The following is a 21,505-nucleotide window of genomic DNA, read 5'->3' on the forward strand; positions in this document are numbered from 1 at the left end:
TAATCTCACCCTCGAGGGATGATTTGGCTGGGTATGGAATTCTAGTTTGAAAATAATTTTTCATCAGAATTTTAACCACATTCTCCATTGCCTCATAGTTTTCAGTGTAGAAGTTGAGAAATACAATACCACTTTTGATTCCTGATGCTTTGCATGTAATCAGTTCTTCTCTGTAGAAACTTTTATAATCTCCTTACCCTTGATGTTCAGAAATTTCATGCTGCTATGCCATGCTTGTGTGTGTGTGTGTGTGTGTGTGTGTGTGTGTGTTTCCTTCATTGTGCTGGGTGTTCAGTGGATCCCATCAGTGAGGAGGGACCTGTCCTTTAGTTCTGGGAGGTGCTCTTAGGTTCTTTCATACTTTTCCTCTCTGTTTTCTCTGTTCTTTCTGAGTTCACTCTTATTACCTATGATACCTCCTGCATTGAGCCACTGATTTTCTATCTCTTTTGTTTTCTCGTCTTCCAAGCAGATTGTTAAAAAATTTTTAAATTTTTGCTCCCATATATATAACCATAGATATCCATGATGGTATATATCCATGACAGTTGACCCATTTTAAATGACATACAATTAATATCTGTCAGCTCTCTATCTTTGGAGTATTTTCAGAGCCAGTTTCCTGTACACTGTAAATTTGTTTTTGCATTACTGTAGGTTATATGGCTAAAATATAGATGAGAGACCATTCAGGCTAAGGCTGAAGAGGTAAGCAGAGACCAGATCACACAGGGCCTTACCAACTATGTTAAGGTTTGTGGATTTATTCTTACTGAAATAAGAAGCTAACGAAAGGTGTTTCAGCTTTACATTTTTATCACATGACTCTGCTGATAATCCAAGCTTAGACTGGAGGAAGACAAGTGACTGGCAAGACTAGTTAAGAGGCCATTAATAATAATTCTGGGTAGCAGATAGTGTTGATTACCTATGCAGCATTCCTCCATCTTTCTTCCCTGCCAACGGAGACCACTTTCCACCATAAAAATAGAAAATGCCTTATTCTCCATTTCTACTTTCCTTTCAGTTAGTGCTTAAACATGTGATCCAGACATGGCCAATGGGAAATCTGATAGCTTCTGGAAAATATTTTCCTTCATAATTAAAAGAGGAGAAAGCCTTTTTGGACATTGTTGTGTGAGAACATGATGCTTGCAGCTGCTGCAGACATCATGGACACACACAACATGACAGAGCAGAAAGGTCTGGGTCTTTTTTTCTAACTTTTAATTTTTATATTGGAACAGTAAAGCCCATATATCATAAGTGAAAAGCTCACTGAATTTACACAAACTGAGCACACCTATATAACCAGCAACCAAATAAAAATCCTCTTTATGTTTCCTTACGCTCCCTCAAGGCTAATCATTATTCTGACTTCTAACAGTATAGATTACTTTCATCTGGGTTTTTAAAATCTTGTTTTATTTTGTGATGTTTTACTTTATAAAGATGGAATCATATTGTGCCTATACTTTTTTTTTTTTTTTACGTAAGCTCTACACCCAACGTGGGGCTTGAACTCATGACCGTGAAATCAAGAGTGGCACGCACTTCAGACCAAGCCAGCCAGTCACCCTGTGCCTATACTTTTTTGTGTCTGGTTTCTTTTATCCAGCATTTTTGTGAGACTCATCTGTATAGTTGGGTAATTATAGATTGTTTATTCTCATTGGCTGAAGAATATTGCATTTTGTGACTTCATTCCAGTTTATCCATTTGACTGTCGGTCTGTATTTGGATAGTCTGGCTATTATAATTAGTGTTCCTGTGAACATTTGAGTGTACACTGTTGAACATCTGTATGCATTTCTGTTAGGTATATACCTCTTTGATTTGTAGTGGTTCTTTTAAATATATATATATATTCAAGATAGGTATCCCTTGCTGGGTATAGGCATAATATTTCCCAGTCTGTGGCTTGTTTTTTACACTTTCTTAAGTGTGTCTTTTAATGAACAAAAGTTCTTAATTTTAAGATAGCTGATCAATATTTATTGATTAGTGTGTTTTGTGTCCTGTTTAAGAAAATTTTATCTACTTTATGAGACTGACGCGCTGCCCACTGCACCAAGAGGGCCGCTAAATTTTATCTACTTTAAAGTTACATGTTTTATTTTCTTCTGGAAGCTTCTGACATTTTACCTTTGACATTTAGATCAAAATCCATCTGGAGCTCATTTTTGTTTATGGTAAGAAATGTAAGCCTCAAGATTATTACGGGTTTTTCCTCCCTCAAATGGAAGCCCAAATTATCCAGCATCATTATTTGAAGAGACCATCTTTCCTCTACTGCACCGGAGTGTCATCCCTGACAGTAATCAAATGACTGTAAATGTGTCGGTCTGTTTCTGAAGTCTCTTAGCTGTTCCATTGGTCTATGACTCTGTCTTTGCACTAATTCCACGCTCTTTTAGTTATAACTTTATATTGACCTTGTAGCCAGTGATCTTGTTAAATTTTCTTATTAATCCTAATCGTTCATAGATTCTTTTGGATTTCTAGATATGCAGTCATATAATTTACAAATAATGTTATTTTTTTCTTCCCTTACCATCCTTTTTCATCCTATCTCCTCCCTCCTACTTCTCTCTCCTTCATTTCCTTCCATTTTCCTTGCAGGATTTCTCCGCTTGACACCTCCAGTACAGTATTAAATAGAAGTGGTAATGATCTTGTTTTGTTTATAATCTCATTGGAGAAGTTTTCAAGATTTCACCATTGTATATGAATGTTGTAGGTTATTTGAAAGATGCTATTTTTCATATTAAGGAAATTGCATTCTGTTCTTATTTGCTAAGAATTTTAAAATTATAAATGGGTATTGAATTTTTCAGATGTTTTTTTTGCATTTAACGAGATGATTATATGATTCTTCTCCCTTCTTCTATTAACAAAGTCAATTACATTAATTTTTAAATGACAATCTAGCCTTGTATACCTGGAGTAAACCCCATTTGGCTGTGATACATTATCCTTTTTATATATTTCTTGATATGATTTATTACTAATATTTTGTTCTAGATTTTTTTATTTGTTGTCATGAGAAAGATGGGTCTGTAATTTTTCTTTCTTATGTCCTTACCAAGTTTTGGAACTAAAGTTATGGTGCCTTCATGAAAACAGTTAAAAGTGTTCTTCCTTTTTCTATTCTCTAAGCATTTGTGCAAAATTGATATAATTTCTTTGAATATTTGGAAGAATTGACTGGCAAAATTCTGGAACTAGTGTTTTATGATAGATTTTAAATTATGAGGCAATTTCCTTAATAGACATAGTTCTGTTCATATTTTCTATTTTAGCTTTGATAATATTTTTGAAGAATATGTTCATTTTGTCTTTTCATATATATAACTTGTTAAATCAATCTGATGAATTCTTTTTTTTTTTTTTTTTTTTTAAAAGATTTTTTTTATTTATTTGAGAGAGAGAATGAGAGAGAGCACATGAGAGGGGGGAGGGTCAGAGGGAGAAGCAGACTCCCCGCCGAGCAGGGAGCCCGATGCGGGACTCGATCCCGGGACTCCAGGATCATGACCTGAGCCGAAGGCAGTCGCTTAACCAACTGAGCCACCCAGGCGCCCAATCTGATGAATTCTTAATTGCAGATACTTTATTTTGAGCTCTGTAATTTCCATTTAAAAATACATTCCAATTCTCAGATGAAATTCTTTATCTTTTCATTTATTTTCTTCATCTTGGCCTCTTATTTCTTAGCCATGTTAAGAGTAGTAATTTTTTATTGATTGCTAGACATTGGGGGGGAAATAAAGTTGTTTTTGTAGCTCCGGATCTGTGCTGTTCATTCAGTATCCATTAGCTGCATGTGGCTTTTAATTTTAAGCATTTGCAATGTGACTAATCTTAATGCTGGACTTTTTGGTACAGCAAAAAAGAGTGTAAAGTATCTCATTAACAAATGTTTATATTGATCACAAGTTGAAGTGTTATTTTGTATATATTAAATATAAAATTAATTTGACCTGTTTCTTTTTACTTTTTAAAAATGTAGTTAGTTATTAGAAAATTTTAAATTATGTACGTGGGTCACATTTGTGGCCCACACTATTTTTCTACTGAGTGGTGCTGCTCTTGATATTTTCTCTCTCTAGAAAGAGTTTGCTTTTTCCTGGGCTAGACAGATAGATTGAGTAGCTTTACTCCTCTCAGTCTCCAAGTGGAATTGAGGCTTTGTTCCAATTTGGGTAAGGTTCTGTCTACCTCTGTTCTTTAATACTCCTACATCATAACTACTCAAGGTTGCTCAAGGCTTTCATCTAGGGGCCTGATGTATTCACTGGGTTCCTTCTCCTTGGTACATCCTAGACTCTAGTATCAACCCTGAGAGATTACCAGAAACTCTGTTCTGTTCTCAGTGACCCCTTGCTTATTCCATCAGCCTCCCATTTCAGGCAGTTTCACAATGTGGCAAATGTTTTAAGGGGAAAAATAAGATGTGTGCTTGAAACTCAGTAATAGCTCTGCATGTTTCTCTGGCTTTAAGAAGCAGCTCTCTGTCTGGGCAAAACCACAGTTCTCAGCATCTTGCCTCATCCCAGAATCTATAAATGCGCGCGCCCCCCCCCCCCCCCCCCCCCCCCATGGTTGACATGGGTGCAGAAAGACCAGGAACCTCAGAGAGGTTCTTTCCTCCCCAGGATCCTGGCCTCCTCTAGTCCTCTTTGCTTCAGCAGCTCTCTGATAACTCTAAAATAATGATTGTATTTTACCTATCTGCTACAAACTACCATTCTCTTCTATTTAAAAGAGACACTTTTAAAGTCCAGACCTTTCTCATGTGGCTTCTGTGGTGGAATCTTTCTGTCTTGCCTTGCCTTTCGTAGGTCCTTTGCTAATCCCTTCAGAAGTTGCCTCTTAAAAAGGAGATATAAAATTTTGAGTCTTCAGCATATAGCCACTTGAGGTATCTGAAGTCATGGGTCTGGATATGATTATAGAGGACAATTGTGTAGATTGAAGTCTGTTGTGAGACTAGCTTTAGGACAGAACTATGAGAAATACAACAGTTAAGGAACAGACAAGGAATCTCCAGAAAAAAAAAAAAAGAGAGAGAAAGATAGTAGGAATATCTGAAGAAGGTGAAATCACAGAGGCCATGAGAACATTTCAACAAAGAGGTTGCATCAAATTATATAGAAAGGATAAGAAGTTTCAAAGTTCTTATCACTTCAAACAGTTAAGTCTGGTTAACTCGGCTTCTCAAGTTTTGTTGTTGTCCAAAAATTTTCTGCAGTTTCTTCTTAGCATTTCTTTACCATTTTGGGCTTTTGATGAAATTATTATTTTTAAATGACATTACTTTCAAATTTATTGAGAATTTTTCATGTAGATTAGTAGAACACTCTACTAGTTCTTTTATTTTCGTTAAGCCTCTCTTTTTTTTTTTTTAAACAGGGCACTTTAAGACCAATTAAGCTATTTAATCTTAACTCTCTAGGAACTCATTCTGGAGTAAATTTGTCTGTGTAGAAACTTTTTCTGACTTACTGTCCAAAATGAATGTCTTGACAGTCTGTAGCAAGGTGACTGGTTTTGACCTCAAAGTCACCTTCTTATGTAGTTGCCTTCTTCACTAGGGCAAAAGAGCTTGCTTTCCATACTGAGCCTTTCGAGAGTCAGATTCTTTCTTTCTTATTAAGCTGCTTTTGTGGTATTCTTACTTTTAGCACATTTGGAACTTCTGAAGTTTCTTTTGGATCATATTAGACTTTTTTTTCTCTACAAGTAGGTCATCATTTCTGTTAACTGGGTCTATTCCTTCGTAAGTGAAAGGATGGTTAAAATTCCAGAATCTGCTGCTTTATGTGTTGACAGTTCTCGTTGAGATTCTATAGAATTTTACCAAGTCACAGCTATGGTTAACGAAGGAGGAAAAGATAAGAGTAGAGAATAGAGGACAACTTTCTTGAAACAACTATCAAGTAGTTATTCCTTATTTCATTAATTTTCCAGGGATGTGATTAGCAGTCGCAAAGGACATATAAACAACTTTGTATTTAATATTTCACATGATTTTTATTGATGAATGACTTTTTTTTTTTTAACGTAAGCTTTGTTTATGGTGGAGTTAAGCAGTGTGTCCTTAGAGGGGTACATCTGCTCTTAAATAAATCATAGCCAGAGTAGAGGTCATTACGTAGGCTGGTGATCAGAAGCAGAAGATCCCAGAGCCAGGCTGAGAGATACCTTCATAGAGAAACTCGAATGGATTGTATTTACATACATACTGATATCAAGGAAGGAATGTTAAGGAAAGATGGTGGCTCCTGTTCAGAAGTAACTTAGTAGGCTTTGGGCTGGCAGTAGTGCTGATGCTGTGGTCCATTACATGGCTCTTCCTGCCACTAGGTGGAATACCTACTATGTAGGTTGCTTCTAAAACATATTGAAGAAGAAACTAAATTACAAGATCACGGTCAAATAATGAAATGTGGTTTTTAAAAATATTTTATTTGTGTATTTGCGGGGCACCTGGGTGGCTCAGTCGGTGAAGCATCTGCCTTTGGCTCAGGTCATGATCCCAGGGTCCTGGGATCGAGCCCTGCATTGGGTTCCCTGCTCGGCCTGGAGTCTGCTTCTCCCTTTCCCCCTGCCACTCCCCCTGCTTGTGTTCTCTCACTCTCTCTCTGTCAAATAAATAAATAAAATCTTTAAAAAAATATTTATTTATTTGAGAGAGCGTGCTCAAGCAGGGGGAAGAGCAGAGTGGGAGGAAGAAGAACAAGCAGACCCTACATGAGCACAGAGCCCGACATGGGGCTCAATCCCAGGACGCTTTGCTGAAACCAAGAGTCGGATGCTTGACTAACTGAGCCACCCAGGCGCCCCAAAATGAAATATTGAAGAAATATGTATTTCATATTAACATTAGGAATTGTCTCAGTTTGTTACATCTGTTTGGGTTAGTTATAAACACTTGTAAAACCCTAGACATTTTCTAACGTGGAATTTTCACTAGTCTTATATAAATTTTTCAATATTCATTATTCATCTGATGCCCTATGTATTAGTTTTCTGTTTCTGTGTAACATTTTACCACAAATCTAGTGGGTTAAAACACACACATCGTTTATCTCACAGTTTCTCTGAGTCAGGAGTCTAGGCATATCCTAGCTGCATCCTCTGCCTGGGATCTTACAAGGGCTGTAGTCAAGACGTGCCAGGGCTGTGGTCTTATCACAGGCTTGACTTAGGAAGGCTCTCCTTCCAAGTTCACTCAGGTAGATGTATTTTTAAGCACTTAACTTCCAAGTATTTAACTTAGCATTAATAAGAGTTGACTTTATTAATTTTTAAATTTATCTGTCTTTACCAAGTTACCACTTATTTTCTCTGTAATTTAGAACATTCTCTTAACTATCTTCAGTAAACCATGTTATGTATTTTGTGTACAAAATTGTGTTTAAACTACAATGTAACTTAAAGCTTTAAAAGCCTTAAAACATTAAATATAAATAGATATTGTGGTCAGGATCATAAGGTAAAATCATTAGATAAAACCCAGAATTCAGTAATAAACTGTATCAAAGAACTGTTCTGAGAGGGAATTGATTTGGCAAGTTGGGGTCCCTGGTGACTTTGAACAGATTGGTCAAAGATTGGTTTCAGTGGTGGGGACAAAATTCAGGTTGGAGTGAGATAAAAATAACTAGCAGGTAAAAAAATAAACTTTTTTAAGGAGTTTTGTGGTAAAAGGGAACAGAGAATTGGGGGGTAAGTGGAGGAGGACATAGAGTTAAGAAAGGGTTTTATTTTTAATTTTTATTTTATTTTATTATGTTACGTTAATCACCATACATTACATCATTAGTTTTTGATGTAGTGTTCCATGATTCATTGTTTGCGTATAATACCCAGTGCTCCATGCAGTACGTGCCCTCTTTAATACCCATCACCAGGCTAACCCATCCCTCCATCCCCCTCCCCTCTAGAACCCTCAGTTTGTTTCTCAGAGTCCATAGTCTCTCATGGTTCGTCTCCCCCTCTGATTCCCCCCCTTCATTTTTCCCTCCCTACTATCTTCTTCTTCTTCTTCTTTTTTTTTTTTAACATATAATGTATTATTTGTTTCAGAGGTACAGGTCTGTGATTCAACAGTCTTACACAATTCACAGCACTCACCATAGCACATACTTTCCCCAGTGTCTATCACCCGGCCACCCCATCCCTCCCACCCCCCACCACTCCAGCAACCCTGTTTGTTTCCTGAGATTAAGAATTCCTCATATCAGTTAGATCATATGATACATGTCTTTCTCTGATTAACTTATTTCGCTCAGCCTAATACCCTCCAGTTCCATCCATGTCATTGCAAATGGCAAGATCTCATTCCTTTTGATGGCTGCATAATATTCCATTGTGTATATATACCACATCTTCTTTATCCATTCATCTGTCGATGGACATCTTGGCTCTTTCCACAGTTTGGCTTTTGTGGACATTGCTGCTATAAACATCGGGGTGCATGTACCCCTTCGGATCACTACATTTGTATCTTTGGGGTAAATACCCAGTAGTGCAATTGCTGGGTCATAGGGTAGCTCTATTTTCAACTTTTTGAGGAACCTCCATACTGTTTTCCAGAGTGGCTGCACCAGCTTGCATTCCCACCAACAGTGTAGGAGGGTTCCCCTTTCTCCACATCCTTGCCAACATCTGTCGTTTCCTGACTTGTTAATTTTAGCCATTCTGACTTATTTTTAATTTTTAAAATGACAAATACTGTGGCATGTTCAAATGCTGATGATAGTGATCCAATGGAGAAGAGAAAATGATTTGGAGAGAGAATGTTTATTAGGGAGCAGAGTCTTTGGTTGGGAAAGTCTTTGCAAAGGGATCTGTTGGCAAATGGAAGAGCTGGCCTCAGAAAGGTCAGGAGCAGTTATTTTACTGTATAACAGCTGATGGGAAGATGGTATTCTTTTTTTCTGATTGTCTCTGTTTTCTTTTTCTTTTTTTTTTTTTTTTAAAGATTTTATTTATTTATTTGAGAGAGAGAGAATGAGAGACAGAGAGCATGAGAGGGAGGAGGGTCAGAGGGAGAAGCAGACTCCCTGCCGAGCAGGGAGCCCGATGCGGGACTCGATCCCTGGACTCCAGGATCATGACCTGAGCCGAAGGCAGTCGCTTAACCAACTGAGCCACCCAGGCGCCCCTTGTCTCTGTTTTCTTAATGAAATAAGATATTAGCTCAGAGAGAGATTAGAGGAAGTGTTAGGATTTGAGGAGAAGCCTGGAAATAGCTGTCCCAGAGACAGTGAAAGCAAATTTTCTAAAGGGATATAGTAGGAATTTTGCATTGTGCTAAATATACACTTGAATGGACACTTGTCGTCTTGAATTTGAAGTGAGAACCAGTTAGCATGGTTGATTATTTTTCTTCAATAGGTATAGAATAAGCAGAGAGTTGGATTTAACCAGGATTGTTCTTTTCCTTCAAAAAAAGAAAAGAAACAGTGAGAGAGGGACATTTAAGTGTGTAAAAAGATTGATTATCATGATGAACTATTGGATGTTATTGAGATAAAGTGGGAGCTAAGAGTGAATGGATTAATGAACAGTAAGAAAGTAGATGGAATCAATGGTGTAGCTATTTTGCTGGGGGTAATACTATTGCCGTGGGGATCACTAGAGAAAGCCAGTAACTTAGGAGCGTGGAGCTGGGGATATTTTAAGTCAACATTTCAGCTATATTGCAGCCATTGCTCGTGATCAAGTACAGAATATGACTGTGGAGGTATAACTAAGGCAGAAGTCAAAATCGTTGGAAGTGAAGAAATTGAGGAGAGGAGAATCCATATTGTTAAATGGATTGTCTCTATGGATGTAGAAATCACCAAGAAGGATGAATCTATTAGTGGAGGAAAGGAGTACTCTCAATGAGATACTAAACTCAGGTACTGAAACGTTCTGAAAATTTTTCCTCCCCCAGCCACCATCAAATTAAAAATAGCTTTTTAAATAAGATAAATACTTGTTTATTAAGAAAAACATAGGTAATACATAAAGTTAGAATAAAAGGCAAATGACCCATATTCTCATCATTATAGATATTGTCTATTTGTATTTTGATGAATATCCTTAGACTTTTCTCTATCCACACAAAAATAATCTATAAAAACGTATATAAGATCATACAAAAGTTGGCGTCTGGGTGGCTCAGATGGTTAAGCGTCTGCCTTCGGCTCAGGTCATGATCCCAGCGTCCTGGGATCGAGTCTTGCATCGGGCTTCTCCCTCTGCCTCTCTCTCTCTCTCTGTCTCTCATGAATAAATAAATAAAATCTTTAAAAAAATAAATAAAAGATCATACAAAAGTTATTTAGTATTTTGCTTTTTAAAATTAACCAGAGATAGCTGCAAATAACTGCAAATATATAGAGAGAGATTCAGCATTTTTGCTTGCTGAATAATCAACCATGCTAACTGGTTCTCACTTCAAATTCAAGACGACAAGGATATGGACCATTATCTATTTAACTACTCTGTGTTTTACTATTGCTGTATAACAAATAACCTAAAACTTACTGGTATTAAACAACAGTAATCATTTATTATCTCTCATGATTTCCATTTAGGAATTTGGAAAGAGCTTGGCTGGCCATTCTCTCTTATAGTCTCTCATGCAGTTATAGTCCTATGTCAGCTAGGCTGACTGAAACTGGAGAATCATCCCACTTCTAAGGTGGTTCACTCATGTGGCTGGCAGGTTGGGTCTAGGTTTGTCTCCATAGGGACTCTCCTGGGGTCTTCTTGAGTGTCTTCATGTCATGGTAGCTGGTTTCTCCCAGAAGGAATGGCACAACAGACCAAGGCAGAAGCTGCAATGCCTTTTATGACCTATCTGCAAAGTCTCATTGTCACTTATGACATACTCTTGGTTGCAAAAGCCAACCCTAACCCATTGTAGGGAGAAACTAGTTAAGAGCATAAATCACTGGGGTCATCTTGGGGGCTCGCTACCACAACCACCCTTCTATTGGTAGCCATTTAACCTGTTTGCAATTACGAATATTATTACATATCCTTGTGCCGTTAAGTATTTCCCTGTAGTTCCAGAAGTGAAGTTACTCTGTTAAAGGATAGTTATATTTAAAATTTTGATAGGTGTTACCAGATTTCTCTTCTGGAAGGTTATACCTATTTAATTTCCATATAAGTCCATGAGAGTACATTTCCCTTACTCTCACCAATAATTGGTGTTCTTAATTATTTTAATCTTTACCAATATGATAGATTTTTTTTTAATTTAAATTCAACTAGCCAACATATAGTACATCATTAGTTTCAGATGTAGTGTTCAACGATTCATCAGTTGTATCTAACACCCAGTGCTCATCACCTCACATGCCCTCCTTAATGCCCATTGCCCAGTTACCCCATCCCTCCACCCACCTCCCCTTCCGCAACCCTCAGTTTGTTTCCCAGAGTCAAGAGTTTCTCATGGTTTGTCTCCATCTCTGATTTCTTCCCATTCAGTTTTCCCTCCCTTCCACAATGATCCTCTGCGCTATTTCTTATATTCCACATATGAGTGAAACCCTATGATAATTGTCTTTCTCTGATTGACTTATTTCACTTAACATAATATGCTCCAGTTCCATCCACGTCAATGTAAATGGTAGGTATTCATCCTTTCTGATGGCTGAGAAATACTCCATTGTATATATGAACCACATCTTCTTTATCCATCTGTTGAAGGACATCTCGGCTCCTTCCACAGTTTGGCTATTGTGGACATTGCTGCTATGAACACTGGGGTGCAGGTGCCCCTTCTTTTCACTACATCTGTATCTTTGGGGTAAATACCCAGTAGTGCAATTGCTGGATCATAGGGTAGCTCTATTTTTAGCTTCTTGTGGAACCTCCATACTGTTTTCCAGAGTGGCTGCACCAGCTTGTATTCCCACCAACAGTGTAAGATGTTTTACATATATATTTAACTTGTATCTATTTCATTATTGAGATATAAATGGAATCGTATAGAATGCAGTCCTTTGTGACTAGCTTATTTCACTTATTTTCAAGGTTCATCTGTGTTATGCATATATCAGTGCTTCATTTCTTTTTATTGCCAAATTATATTCCATTGTATGGGTATACCCTGTTTTGTTTATCCATTCATCAACTGGAGGACATTTAGGTTGTTTGCATCTTTTGACTATTATGAATCATGCTGTTATAAATATTTGTGTACATGTTTTTAGGTGAACATATGTTTTTTATTTCTTTGGGATATACATCTGAGGGTAGAATTGCTGGGTCATATAGTAACTATGTTTAATCACTTGAGGAACTGTGAGATGATTTTCCAAAGTGGTGGCACCATTTTACACTTCTATCAGCAGTGTTTTAGGCTTTCAATATCCACATGATTTGGAGTTTTTTTTAGTTAAACAGAGAACTGGAGTTTTTGTGTGGTTAAAATATACATAATGTAAAATTTACCATTTTAATCATTCATAAGTACAGTTCTGTAGCATTGAGTGCATTGTGGTGCAACCATCACCACCATCCACCTCCACAACTTTTTTTTTATCTTCCCAAACTGAAACTCCGTATCCATTAAACACTAACTCCCCATTTCCCTCCCCCTGCAGCCCCTGGCAACCATCATTCAACTTTCTGTCTCTGAATTTGACTACACTAGCTGGGTACCTTATGCAAGTGGAATCATGTAGTATTTGTTCTTTTGTGACTGGCACATTTCACTGGCATAATATCCTCAAAAGAACCTGTTTTTGTTGTTGTTGTTGTTGTTTTTAATGTTATTGTTAAGTAGTCTCCATACCAAACATGCAGCTCGAACTCACATTCCTGAGATCAAGAGTCACATGCTCCACCAACTGAGCCTGCCAGGTGCCCCAAGAACCTGAGTTTTTTAAAGGTGGTGTTTGATGCATACATGTATCTTTTATGAACTTACTTTAGACTTTCTATATAACATCCTGCCATGTCCTTTTTAAAAACTTTTTTTTTAGTATATATAATACTATTTACCTTTTTCCTCTGAAGATTTCAAAATTGAAATTCTATTTTTAATTCTCTTGTTGTTCCTTTTATAATTCCCTTTATATCCTATGTGTCTATGTTTGTTTATGTGTAGGATATAAAGGAAATTGTATTATGATGAGGAGATTAGTGGGGAATTCTCTCCTACCCTTATTTCATTAATTCATGTTTTATTTGTATAAGATAGGAGTTCAGATAAAATTATTACTACTAAATTATTATCTTTATATAATGTAAAACACATTATGTTTTTAAAAGCATAGTCCCTGGAATCACACTGCCTGTTTGAATCTCAGCTCTGCCACGTACCAGCTGTGTGACTTCACTGAAAGTACTTAACCTTTCTGTCTTGGTTGTCTCATTTGTGACATCAGGATAGTAATATTACCTGCCTCATTGCTAGGATTAAATAATTAATATACTTAATGCACTTAGAGCATTACCTGGCACGTAATAGTGCTAGGTAAGAGCTTGCTGCTAGTATCACTAGCATTCTTTTTGAGGAATTCTTATTGACATTTACTTTTTATTTTATAAGCATGTTGATTTATTCTTTTTGACTATTTTTGTTGTTGTTTCTTCCTCACTACTAGTATTTTTATTATAACTTCTTTCTCGAAGTCTTACTATCATGTTTAAATCTTATCTCTTTGTACCTCTGTGAGTAATTCTTTTCAGGCATGATCTGTCTTATTTGCTACTGTATTTTTTGTTTATTTGTTTTCAGTCCCTAGAACATTGTTTGGCACATAACAATTGCTCAGTAAAGATTTGATATGTTTGGAGCCCTTGCATGTCTGTTAAGCTCTGGTAAAAAGGTGGGCTAGAGGGAGATTGCATGGCAGGAAGAGAAAAAAGAGACTTACTTCCTTGTGTTTGTGTCCTGTTTGCTTTCCATCATCCTAGCAGGGTTTCTTCACAGCAGTTCCTTCCCACAGCTATAGCTGAGTCCAGTTTGCAGTTTTTCTAACACTCACAGTACCAGCCTAGTGAACCCTATGTCAGAAATGTCAGCACCACAAGCCACTTGGCTCCCACTCCTCAAGAGTTCTGTATGTCAGCCCCACAGGGCTCTTCCTTCAGGAACACCAGCATCAGCCAAACAGCTACCTCCTGCTACAAAATCTTAATATAACTTTCAGTACACTAAAGCATTTAAGATATGCTAAGAAGATAACATTGAGTCTATCAGAAATAATGGTTACATTTGTCAAAAGCATTCTATTAGTAAGGAGTTGAATTTAGAATCTTAGTTTTACTTTTTGTTCATTGTTGAGGTTCATTATAGTACATTTAACTTGAGAATAGATTCTTCTTTTGCCCAGAAGATCTTTCTTCTTCTCTGAACTCCTATAGTTCTCTGAACTACAAATATCTATTGTATTAGTTTCCTTTACCTGATATAACAAATTACCACACAGGCAGTAGCTTAAAACAACACAAATTTTTATCTTACAGTTCTAGAGGACATAAGTCCAAAAATGGGTCTTATGAATTAAAATCAAGGTTTCAGCAAGCTGCCTTCTTTCCTGGGGATTTCTAGGGGGAAACCATTCCTTCCTTGCCTTGTTCAACTTCTAGAGGCTGCCTACTTTCCTTGGCTTATGGTCACATTACTCCAACCTTTGCTTCCACCATCACATCCCTCTGTCTCTATTGCTTTCCTCTTATAAGGGGCCTTGTGATTACATTATGTCCACCTAGGAAATCCAGGGTAATCTTCTCATCTCAGGATCTTTAACTTAATCACATCTGCAAAGCCCTGTTTGCCATATAAGTTAAAATAACCACAGGTTTTGGGGAAGGACGTGGACATTTTTGGGATTCCATTATTCTGCTTACCATATCTTTCTTTTATTTAGAATCATTAGATGTCAGAGCTGGAAGGGACACTGGATGATAACTTGTCCAATCCCTTTATTTTATACTTGAGGAAACTGAATGAAACAAATGAAGGTTGTTTGCCTCTGAGCTTGTTTTAAGGTTAGGAAGAAGGCCTTACTCATGTTTTGTATGCTTAAATATACTTAGAAAAATACCTTGAACATTTCAAGTACTCAATAACTATTTGTTACCTGGTTGAATAAAAGGTTAGTGATGGAAACCAGATATATCTGGTCTCTAATTCTTTCATTTTAAGTTAGTGCTAATAGAAGTTTATTTAAAAAAAAAAAAACAAAAAACCACTGACTAAAAATACCACAAGGAGTAATGATTTCTTCATTAAGCTTACATTCTGTAGTTAAAAGAAGAAATCATTCAGTCTTAAAAATAATTACCTCTTTTTAGGATTCCTTCTCTTTTTATCTTGTCCACATCTCTACTTTCGTCTACCCACCCTTTTCCTATAAAAAAATGAATGAAGGAATGAAGAAAGAAGAAGGAGGGAAGAAGGGAGGGAGGAGGGAAAAGGGAGAAAAGAAAAATGAAAAAGAATGAAAGAAAGAAAAAGAAGAAAAAGGAAGAAAGGGAGAGAGGGAAGGAAAAGAAGATACAGTGGAAGAAGATTCGCTTAATTGTTTTGCTAGAATAACTAACTCATGGAATCCAGATTTAGCTTCTTTGACACTGCTATTTGGCTGTGCTGATAAGATAAACCTATATTTTTGGTGATGTATATAGTTTATATATGTTCAATAATTAAGATAATTTAAAAAACAATAATTATCTTTTAAAAACTACTTCATAACTTTAGAAAAACTTTTAGAAACTTAGGTTTACCTTTTGACTTATAATTTTTTTTTTAATTTTATTTTATTATGTTACTCACCATACATTACATCATTAGTTTTTGGTGTAGTGTTCCATGATTGTGTATAACACCCAGTGGTCCATGCAATACGTGCCCTCCTTAATACCCATTACCGGGCTAACCCATCTCTCTACCTCCCCTCCTCTCTAAAACCCTCAGTTTGTTTCTCAGAGTCCGTAGTCTCTCATGGTTCGTCTCCCCCTCCGATTTCCCCCCGCTTCATTTTTCCCTTCCTACCATCTTTTTTTTTTTTTTTTAAACATATAATGTATTATTTGTTTCAGAGGTACAGGTCTCTGATTCATCAGTCTTACACAGTTCACAGTGCTCACCATAGCACATACCCCCCGCAATGTCCATCACCCAGCCACCCCATCCGTCCCATCCCTCACCACTCTCTGAACCCTCAGTTTGTTTCCTGAGATTAAGAGTCTCTTATGGCTTGTCTCCCTCTCTGGTTTCATCTTGTTTCATTTTTTCCTCCCTTCCCTTATGATCCTCTGTCTTATTTCTCAAATTCCTCATATCAGTGAGATCATATGATATTTGTCTTTCTCTGATTGACTTATTTCGCTTAGCATAATACCCTCTGGTTCCATCCACATCGTTGCAAATGGCAAGACTTCGGGTTTTTTGATGGCTGCATAATATTCCATTGTATATATCTGTACCACATCTTCTTTATCCATTCATCTGTTGATGGACATCTTGGCTCTTTCCATAGTTTGGTTGTTGTGGACATTGCTGCTATAAACATTGGGGTGCACGTACCCCTTTGGATCACTACATTTGTATCTTTGGGGTAAATACCCAGTAGTGCAATTGCTGGGTCATAGGGTAGCTCTATTTTCAACTTTTTGAGGAACCTCCATACTGTTTTCCAGAGTGGCTGCACCAGCTTGCATTCCCACCAACAGTGTAGGAGGGTTCCCCTTTCTCCGCGTCCTCACCAACATCTGTCGTTTCCTGAGGTGTTAATTTTAGCCATTCTGACTGGTGTGAGGTGGTATCTCATTGAGGTTTTGATTTGGATTTCCCTGATGCCAAGTGATGTTGAACACTTTTTCATGTGTTTGTTGGCCATTTGGATGTCGTCTTTGCAGAAATGTCTGTTCATGTCTTCTGCCCATTTCTTGATTGGATTATTTGTTCTTTGGGTGTTGAGTTTGATAAGTTCTTTATAGATTTTGGGTACTAGCTCTTTATCTGATATGTCATTTGCAAATATCTTCTCCCATTCTGTCAGTTGTCTTTTGGTTTTGTTGACTGTTTCCTTTGCTGTGCAAAAACTTTTTATCTTGAAGTCCCAATAGTTCATTTTTGCCCTTGCTTCCCTGGCCTTTGGTGATATGTCTAGGAAGAAGTTGCTGCGGCTGAGGTCAAAGAGGTTGACTTATGATTTTCTTTCCCTTGTTAAGGAAGGATAGTTTGGACTCTTGATTAAAATAAAGTTAAGAATTAAAATTTATCTGGCATTTCTTATTAAAAATCTAGATTTTAGGTTTAGAATATCATCCAGACTAGATAAATCACTTACTGTTGTTCAAGAAAAAAAGCTTTGTTTGATTTTGTTTAATGATTGATTTTCTTTTTGTTAATATTCTTGTAGTTTATATAGAATCTGATTTATTTTTAAATGTGTTTAAGTATATTAGGTATGGTCCTTGAAATAAAGTATACCTGAAGCATAATGTTAGATTCTTTTCCTACTTATATCAACATGGTCTTCCATTGGCTGTATACATGTGTACATGTCTGATTCTAAACTTGTAAGTTATACAAGTTTCCATAAACACTAAGACTGCATACATCTATTTTTATTTTGTCTACTAACATGGTACATGTAGAGTGCTTATTAGCAAGTGTAAAAACGGACCATGATGCAAAAGTGCCAAATAACTGGTAATGGTTGTTACCATATTGTCATTCTCTCAGTGAGCAAAAAGTTAATTTTAAGTCAACTTTAGAATGTATTCATTATAATAAATTATATTCATTGGGTGAAAACATAATCTGACTTTCGTTTTCTTGGCAGCAACTTGAATTGGTGGAACCAAGTGGCTGGATTCACGTACCCTTAACTGATAATCATAAGAAGCCAACTCGCACATTCATGATACAGATTGCTGTTCTAGCCAATCATCAAAATGGAAGAGACACCCACATGAGACAAATTAAAATATACACACCAGTAGAAGAGAGCTCCATTGGTAAATTTCCTAGATGTACAACTATTGATTTCATGATGTATCGTTCAATAAGGTGACCTTAACACAGGACAAAAGTCATTAAACATATCTTTGTTTTATCTTGTCAGTAAATATTATATCTGGAATCTTTATTGAAAAAAAACATCAGTTACTCTGCAATTTTGTATGCATTGAAGAGTATTTTATTGTAACTTTAATAAATAGATTTTGGGTCATATAATTTTTATTTTCTTTAACATATAATGAAGCTCACATATTTTACATTATTAAAAAAAGATTTGAAGCCAATCATTGAATTTTTCATTATAACAAAAGAAAAACAATTGAACTGAAAATTTTAAGAGATAACACAATTTTTTTTACTAAGTGATTATTTCATATAGTGAACGTGCATTAGAGTGATGCTTTATTGCATGTTTGGGAACAATACTATGTTTTATCAATAGATACTGTCTTTAATAGGCCAGAATTCTTCTTCTTCTTTTTTTTTTTTTCTTTCTAGGGGAAGCTTATTCTTTTAAAACTGGGCCTTTTAAAAAACAGTATCAAAATAGACTTAGCATTCGGTATCTTATGAGAACTATTCTGATTTGGAAAATATAGTTATGTGTCTCATAAAGTTTTTTAAATGTATGAGATTGTTATTTGTATATAAAAATATTTTAAAGGCGCTTAAATGTGTTTTCTTTCTATAGTTTAAAATGAGTAGATTTGATTCTGTATGCTTTTTTCCCCCCTGTATCTATTACTTTTTAGGAGGATGATTATTTAGCCACAGAACTTCCCCAGATTGGTTCTTGTTTGGAAAAGATTCCTTGGTGGTTTTTACATTGCTGGGTAGATTGAAGTCTTAAACTGTAAAGTTTTCATTCTTTTTTTTTTTAATTGAAGTATAGTTAACATACAATGTTCTATTTGTTTCAGGTGTATAACGTAGTGATTTGACAATTCTATGTGTTACTCAGTGCTCATCACGATGAGTGTAGTCACCATACAAAGTTACTGCAATGTTACTGACTGTATTTTCTATGCTGTACTTTTTATTTCCAGGACTTACTTATTTTATAACTGAAAGTTTGGATCTCTTAATCCCCTTCACCTATTTCACTCATCCCCCTAATCCCCTCCCCTCTGGCAACCACCAGTTTGTTCTCTATATTTAAGAGTTTGTTTGTTTTGTTTTGTAGACTACACATATAAATGAAATCAGATGGTCTTTGTCTTTCTGTGTTTATTTCACTTAGCATAATACCCTCTAGGTCCCTGCATATCGTGAATGGCAAGATCTCATTCTTTTTTATGGCTGATAATATTCCATCCTGTGTATTTATATAGCACATCTTCTTTATTCATCTGCTGATGGACACTTGGGTTGCTTCCATGTCTTGGCTATTGTTAATAATGCTGCTTTAAAACATAGGGATGCATATATCTTTTTGAATTAGTGTTTTTGTTTTCTTTGGGTAAATACCCAGCAGTGGAATTGCTAGATCATATGGTAGTTCCATTTTTTTTTTTTAAGATGTTATCTATTTATTTGAGACAGAGAGAGAGCATGAACGGGAGCTAGGGGCGGAGGGACAGGGAGAAACAGACTCCCCACTGAGTAAGGAGCCTGACATGGACCCCAGATTATGACCTGAGCGGAAAGCAGACACTTAACCAATTGAGCCACCCAGGCGCCCCATGGTGGTTCTATTTTTAATTTTTTGAGGATCCTCCATATTTTCTACAGTGGTTGCATCAGTTTACATTCCCACCAATAATGCAAAAGGGTTCCCTTTTCTCCACATCCTTGTCAACACTTGTTATTTCTTGTCTTTTTGATAATAGCCATTCTGACAGGTGTGAGGTGGTATCTCATCATGGTTTTGATTTGCATTTCCTGGGTGATTAGTGATATTGAGCATCTTTTCATATATCTGTTGGTTATCTGTATGTCTTCTTTAAAAAATGTCTATGCAGATGCTTTGCCTGTTTTTTTTTTTTTTTTTAAAGATTTTATTTGCTCGAGACAGAGAGCACGAGAGATCGAGAGCACAGGCAGGGGGGAAGCGGCAGAGGGAGAAGCAGACTCCCCGCTGAGCAGGGAGCCTGATGTGGGCCTCAATCCCAGGACCCTGGGATCATGACCTGAGCCGAAGGCAGACGCTTAACTGACTGGGCCACTCAGGTGCCTCTTTGCCTATTTTTTAATTGGATTGTTTGTTTTTTGGTGTTGGTTGTGTAATTTCTTTATATATTTTGGATATTAACTCCTTATTGGATATATTATGTGCAAATATCTTCTGTCATTCAGTAGATTGCCTTTTTGTTTTATTGGTGGTTTCCTTACCTGTGTAAAAGCTTTTTATTTTGATGTAGTCCTAATATTTTATTTTTGCTTTTGTTTCCCTTGCTTGAGAAAAATCCATAAATGTGTTGCTAAGGCCAATGTCCCACAGATACTGCCTATGTTTTCTTTTAGGCGTTTTATGGTTTCAGGTCTCACATTTAGGTCTTCAATCCATTAAATAGTAAAGTTTAAAAAATAATTATGTGTATGCTTTATTCTGGCAAGGAGTACTAATTTACATGGATACTCTAAAAAAGGCTTTCATTTTTTCACTTAGTAGTATGAATTCCACTTAAAAGAAAAGGGGAGAGAGGGGCACCTGGGTGCCTCATTTGGTTAAGCGTCTAACTCTTGATCTCAGCTCAGGTCTTGATCTCAGGGCTCCATAAAAACAACAACAACAAAAAGACAACAACAACAACAACAACGACAAAAAAGAATCACCAAAATAAAAGCAATATTCACTAGGTACTGTATTGAATGTTCTGCTTTAGTCTGATAAGGAAAACATTCATGTAAACATAAGGTCTTAGTATAAGAGAGAAATCTAATAAAAAGTACAGAAGGTTTTATTAGTAATAATGTTACTACTTGCTAAATGCTTTTTAAAATTTTGCTTAAAAGAAACAAGGAAGAAGGCTAATTATCATTTACAAGATCCACTCTGTTATCTCCTACGAAGAGTTTCCTAAGAGGCTCCTAAAATCAGGAGGGATTAAGAAGAATGTTGAGAAAATCAGTATGTTTTCTATTTCTGTTCTTATTCTCTCTGTTTTTATATGCCAGCGGGCTGGCCACCTTTATTAGGCATGGGAAAAATTGGTAGTGGAGGATTATGGAGATAATGGTTCCCTTTTATAAGGATTATTTAAAATACAGATAGACCATGTATTATAATATTGACAAAGCATAATTATCTAAAGTAGTTGCATTTCTCTTTTAAAAATGCAAATAATATACCTAATAAAGGATTTGTATCTAGAATATATAAAGAATTCTTACAACTCAACAGTAAGAACCCAAACAATTCAATAAAGGAAGCAAAAAATTTGAATAGTCACTTTCCAAGGAAGATATAGGATTAGCAAATGAACTTGTAAAAAGATGCTCAGCTTCAATTGACATTAGTGAAGTGCAAAGTAAAACCACAGTGAGATACCATTTCACAGCTGCTAG

The 21,505-nt window shown here is 36.3% G+C and overlaps 1 protein-coding gene across 2 annotated transcripts in view; it reads left to right on the forward strand.

Annotated features, from left to right (window-relative positions):
• Positions 1-21,505, forward strand: part of ANAPC10 (anaphase promoting complex subunit 10) — a 254,833-nt gene that overhangs the window by 76,669 nt on the left and 156,659 nt on the right. Inside the window, exon 5 of one of the 2 annotated variants that reach the window (XM_021679317.1) lies at positions 17,820-18,050. The exons of the other annotated variant lie outside the window; for it this stretch is intronic. Within the exon in view, the coding sequence (XP_021534992.1) occupies positions 17,820-18,050 (231 nt within the window). Of the gene's footprint in view, positions 1-17,819; positions 18,051-21,505 lie in introns of those variants that run through there. 2 annotated transcript variants of the gene reach the window in all.

Source organism: Neomonachus schauinslandi, chromosome 2 (genome assembly GCF_002201575.2).
Source record: "Neomonachus schauinslandi chromosome 2, ASM220157v2, whole genome shotgun sequence".
NCBI classification, from domain to species: domain Eukaryota; kingdom Metazoa; phylum Chordata; class Mammalia; order Carnivora; family Phocidae; genus Neomonachus; species Neomonachus schauinslandi.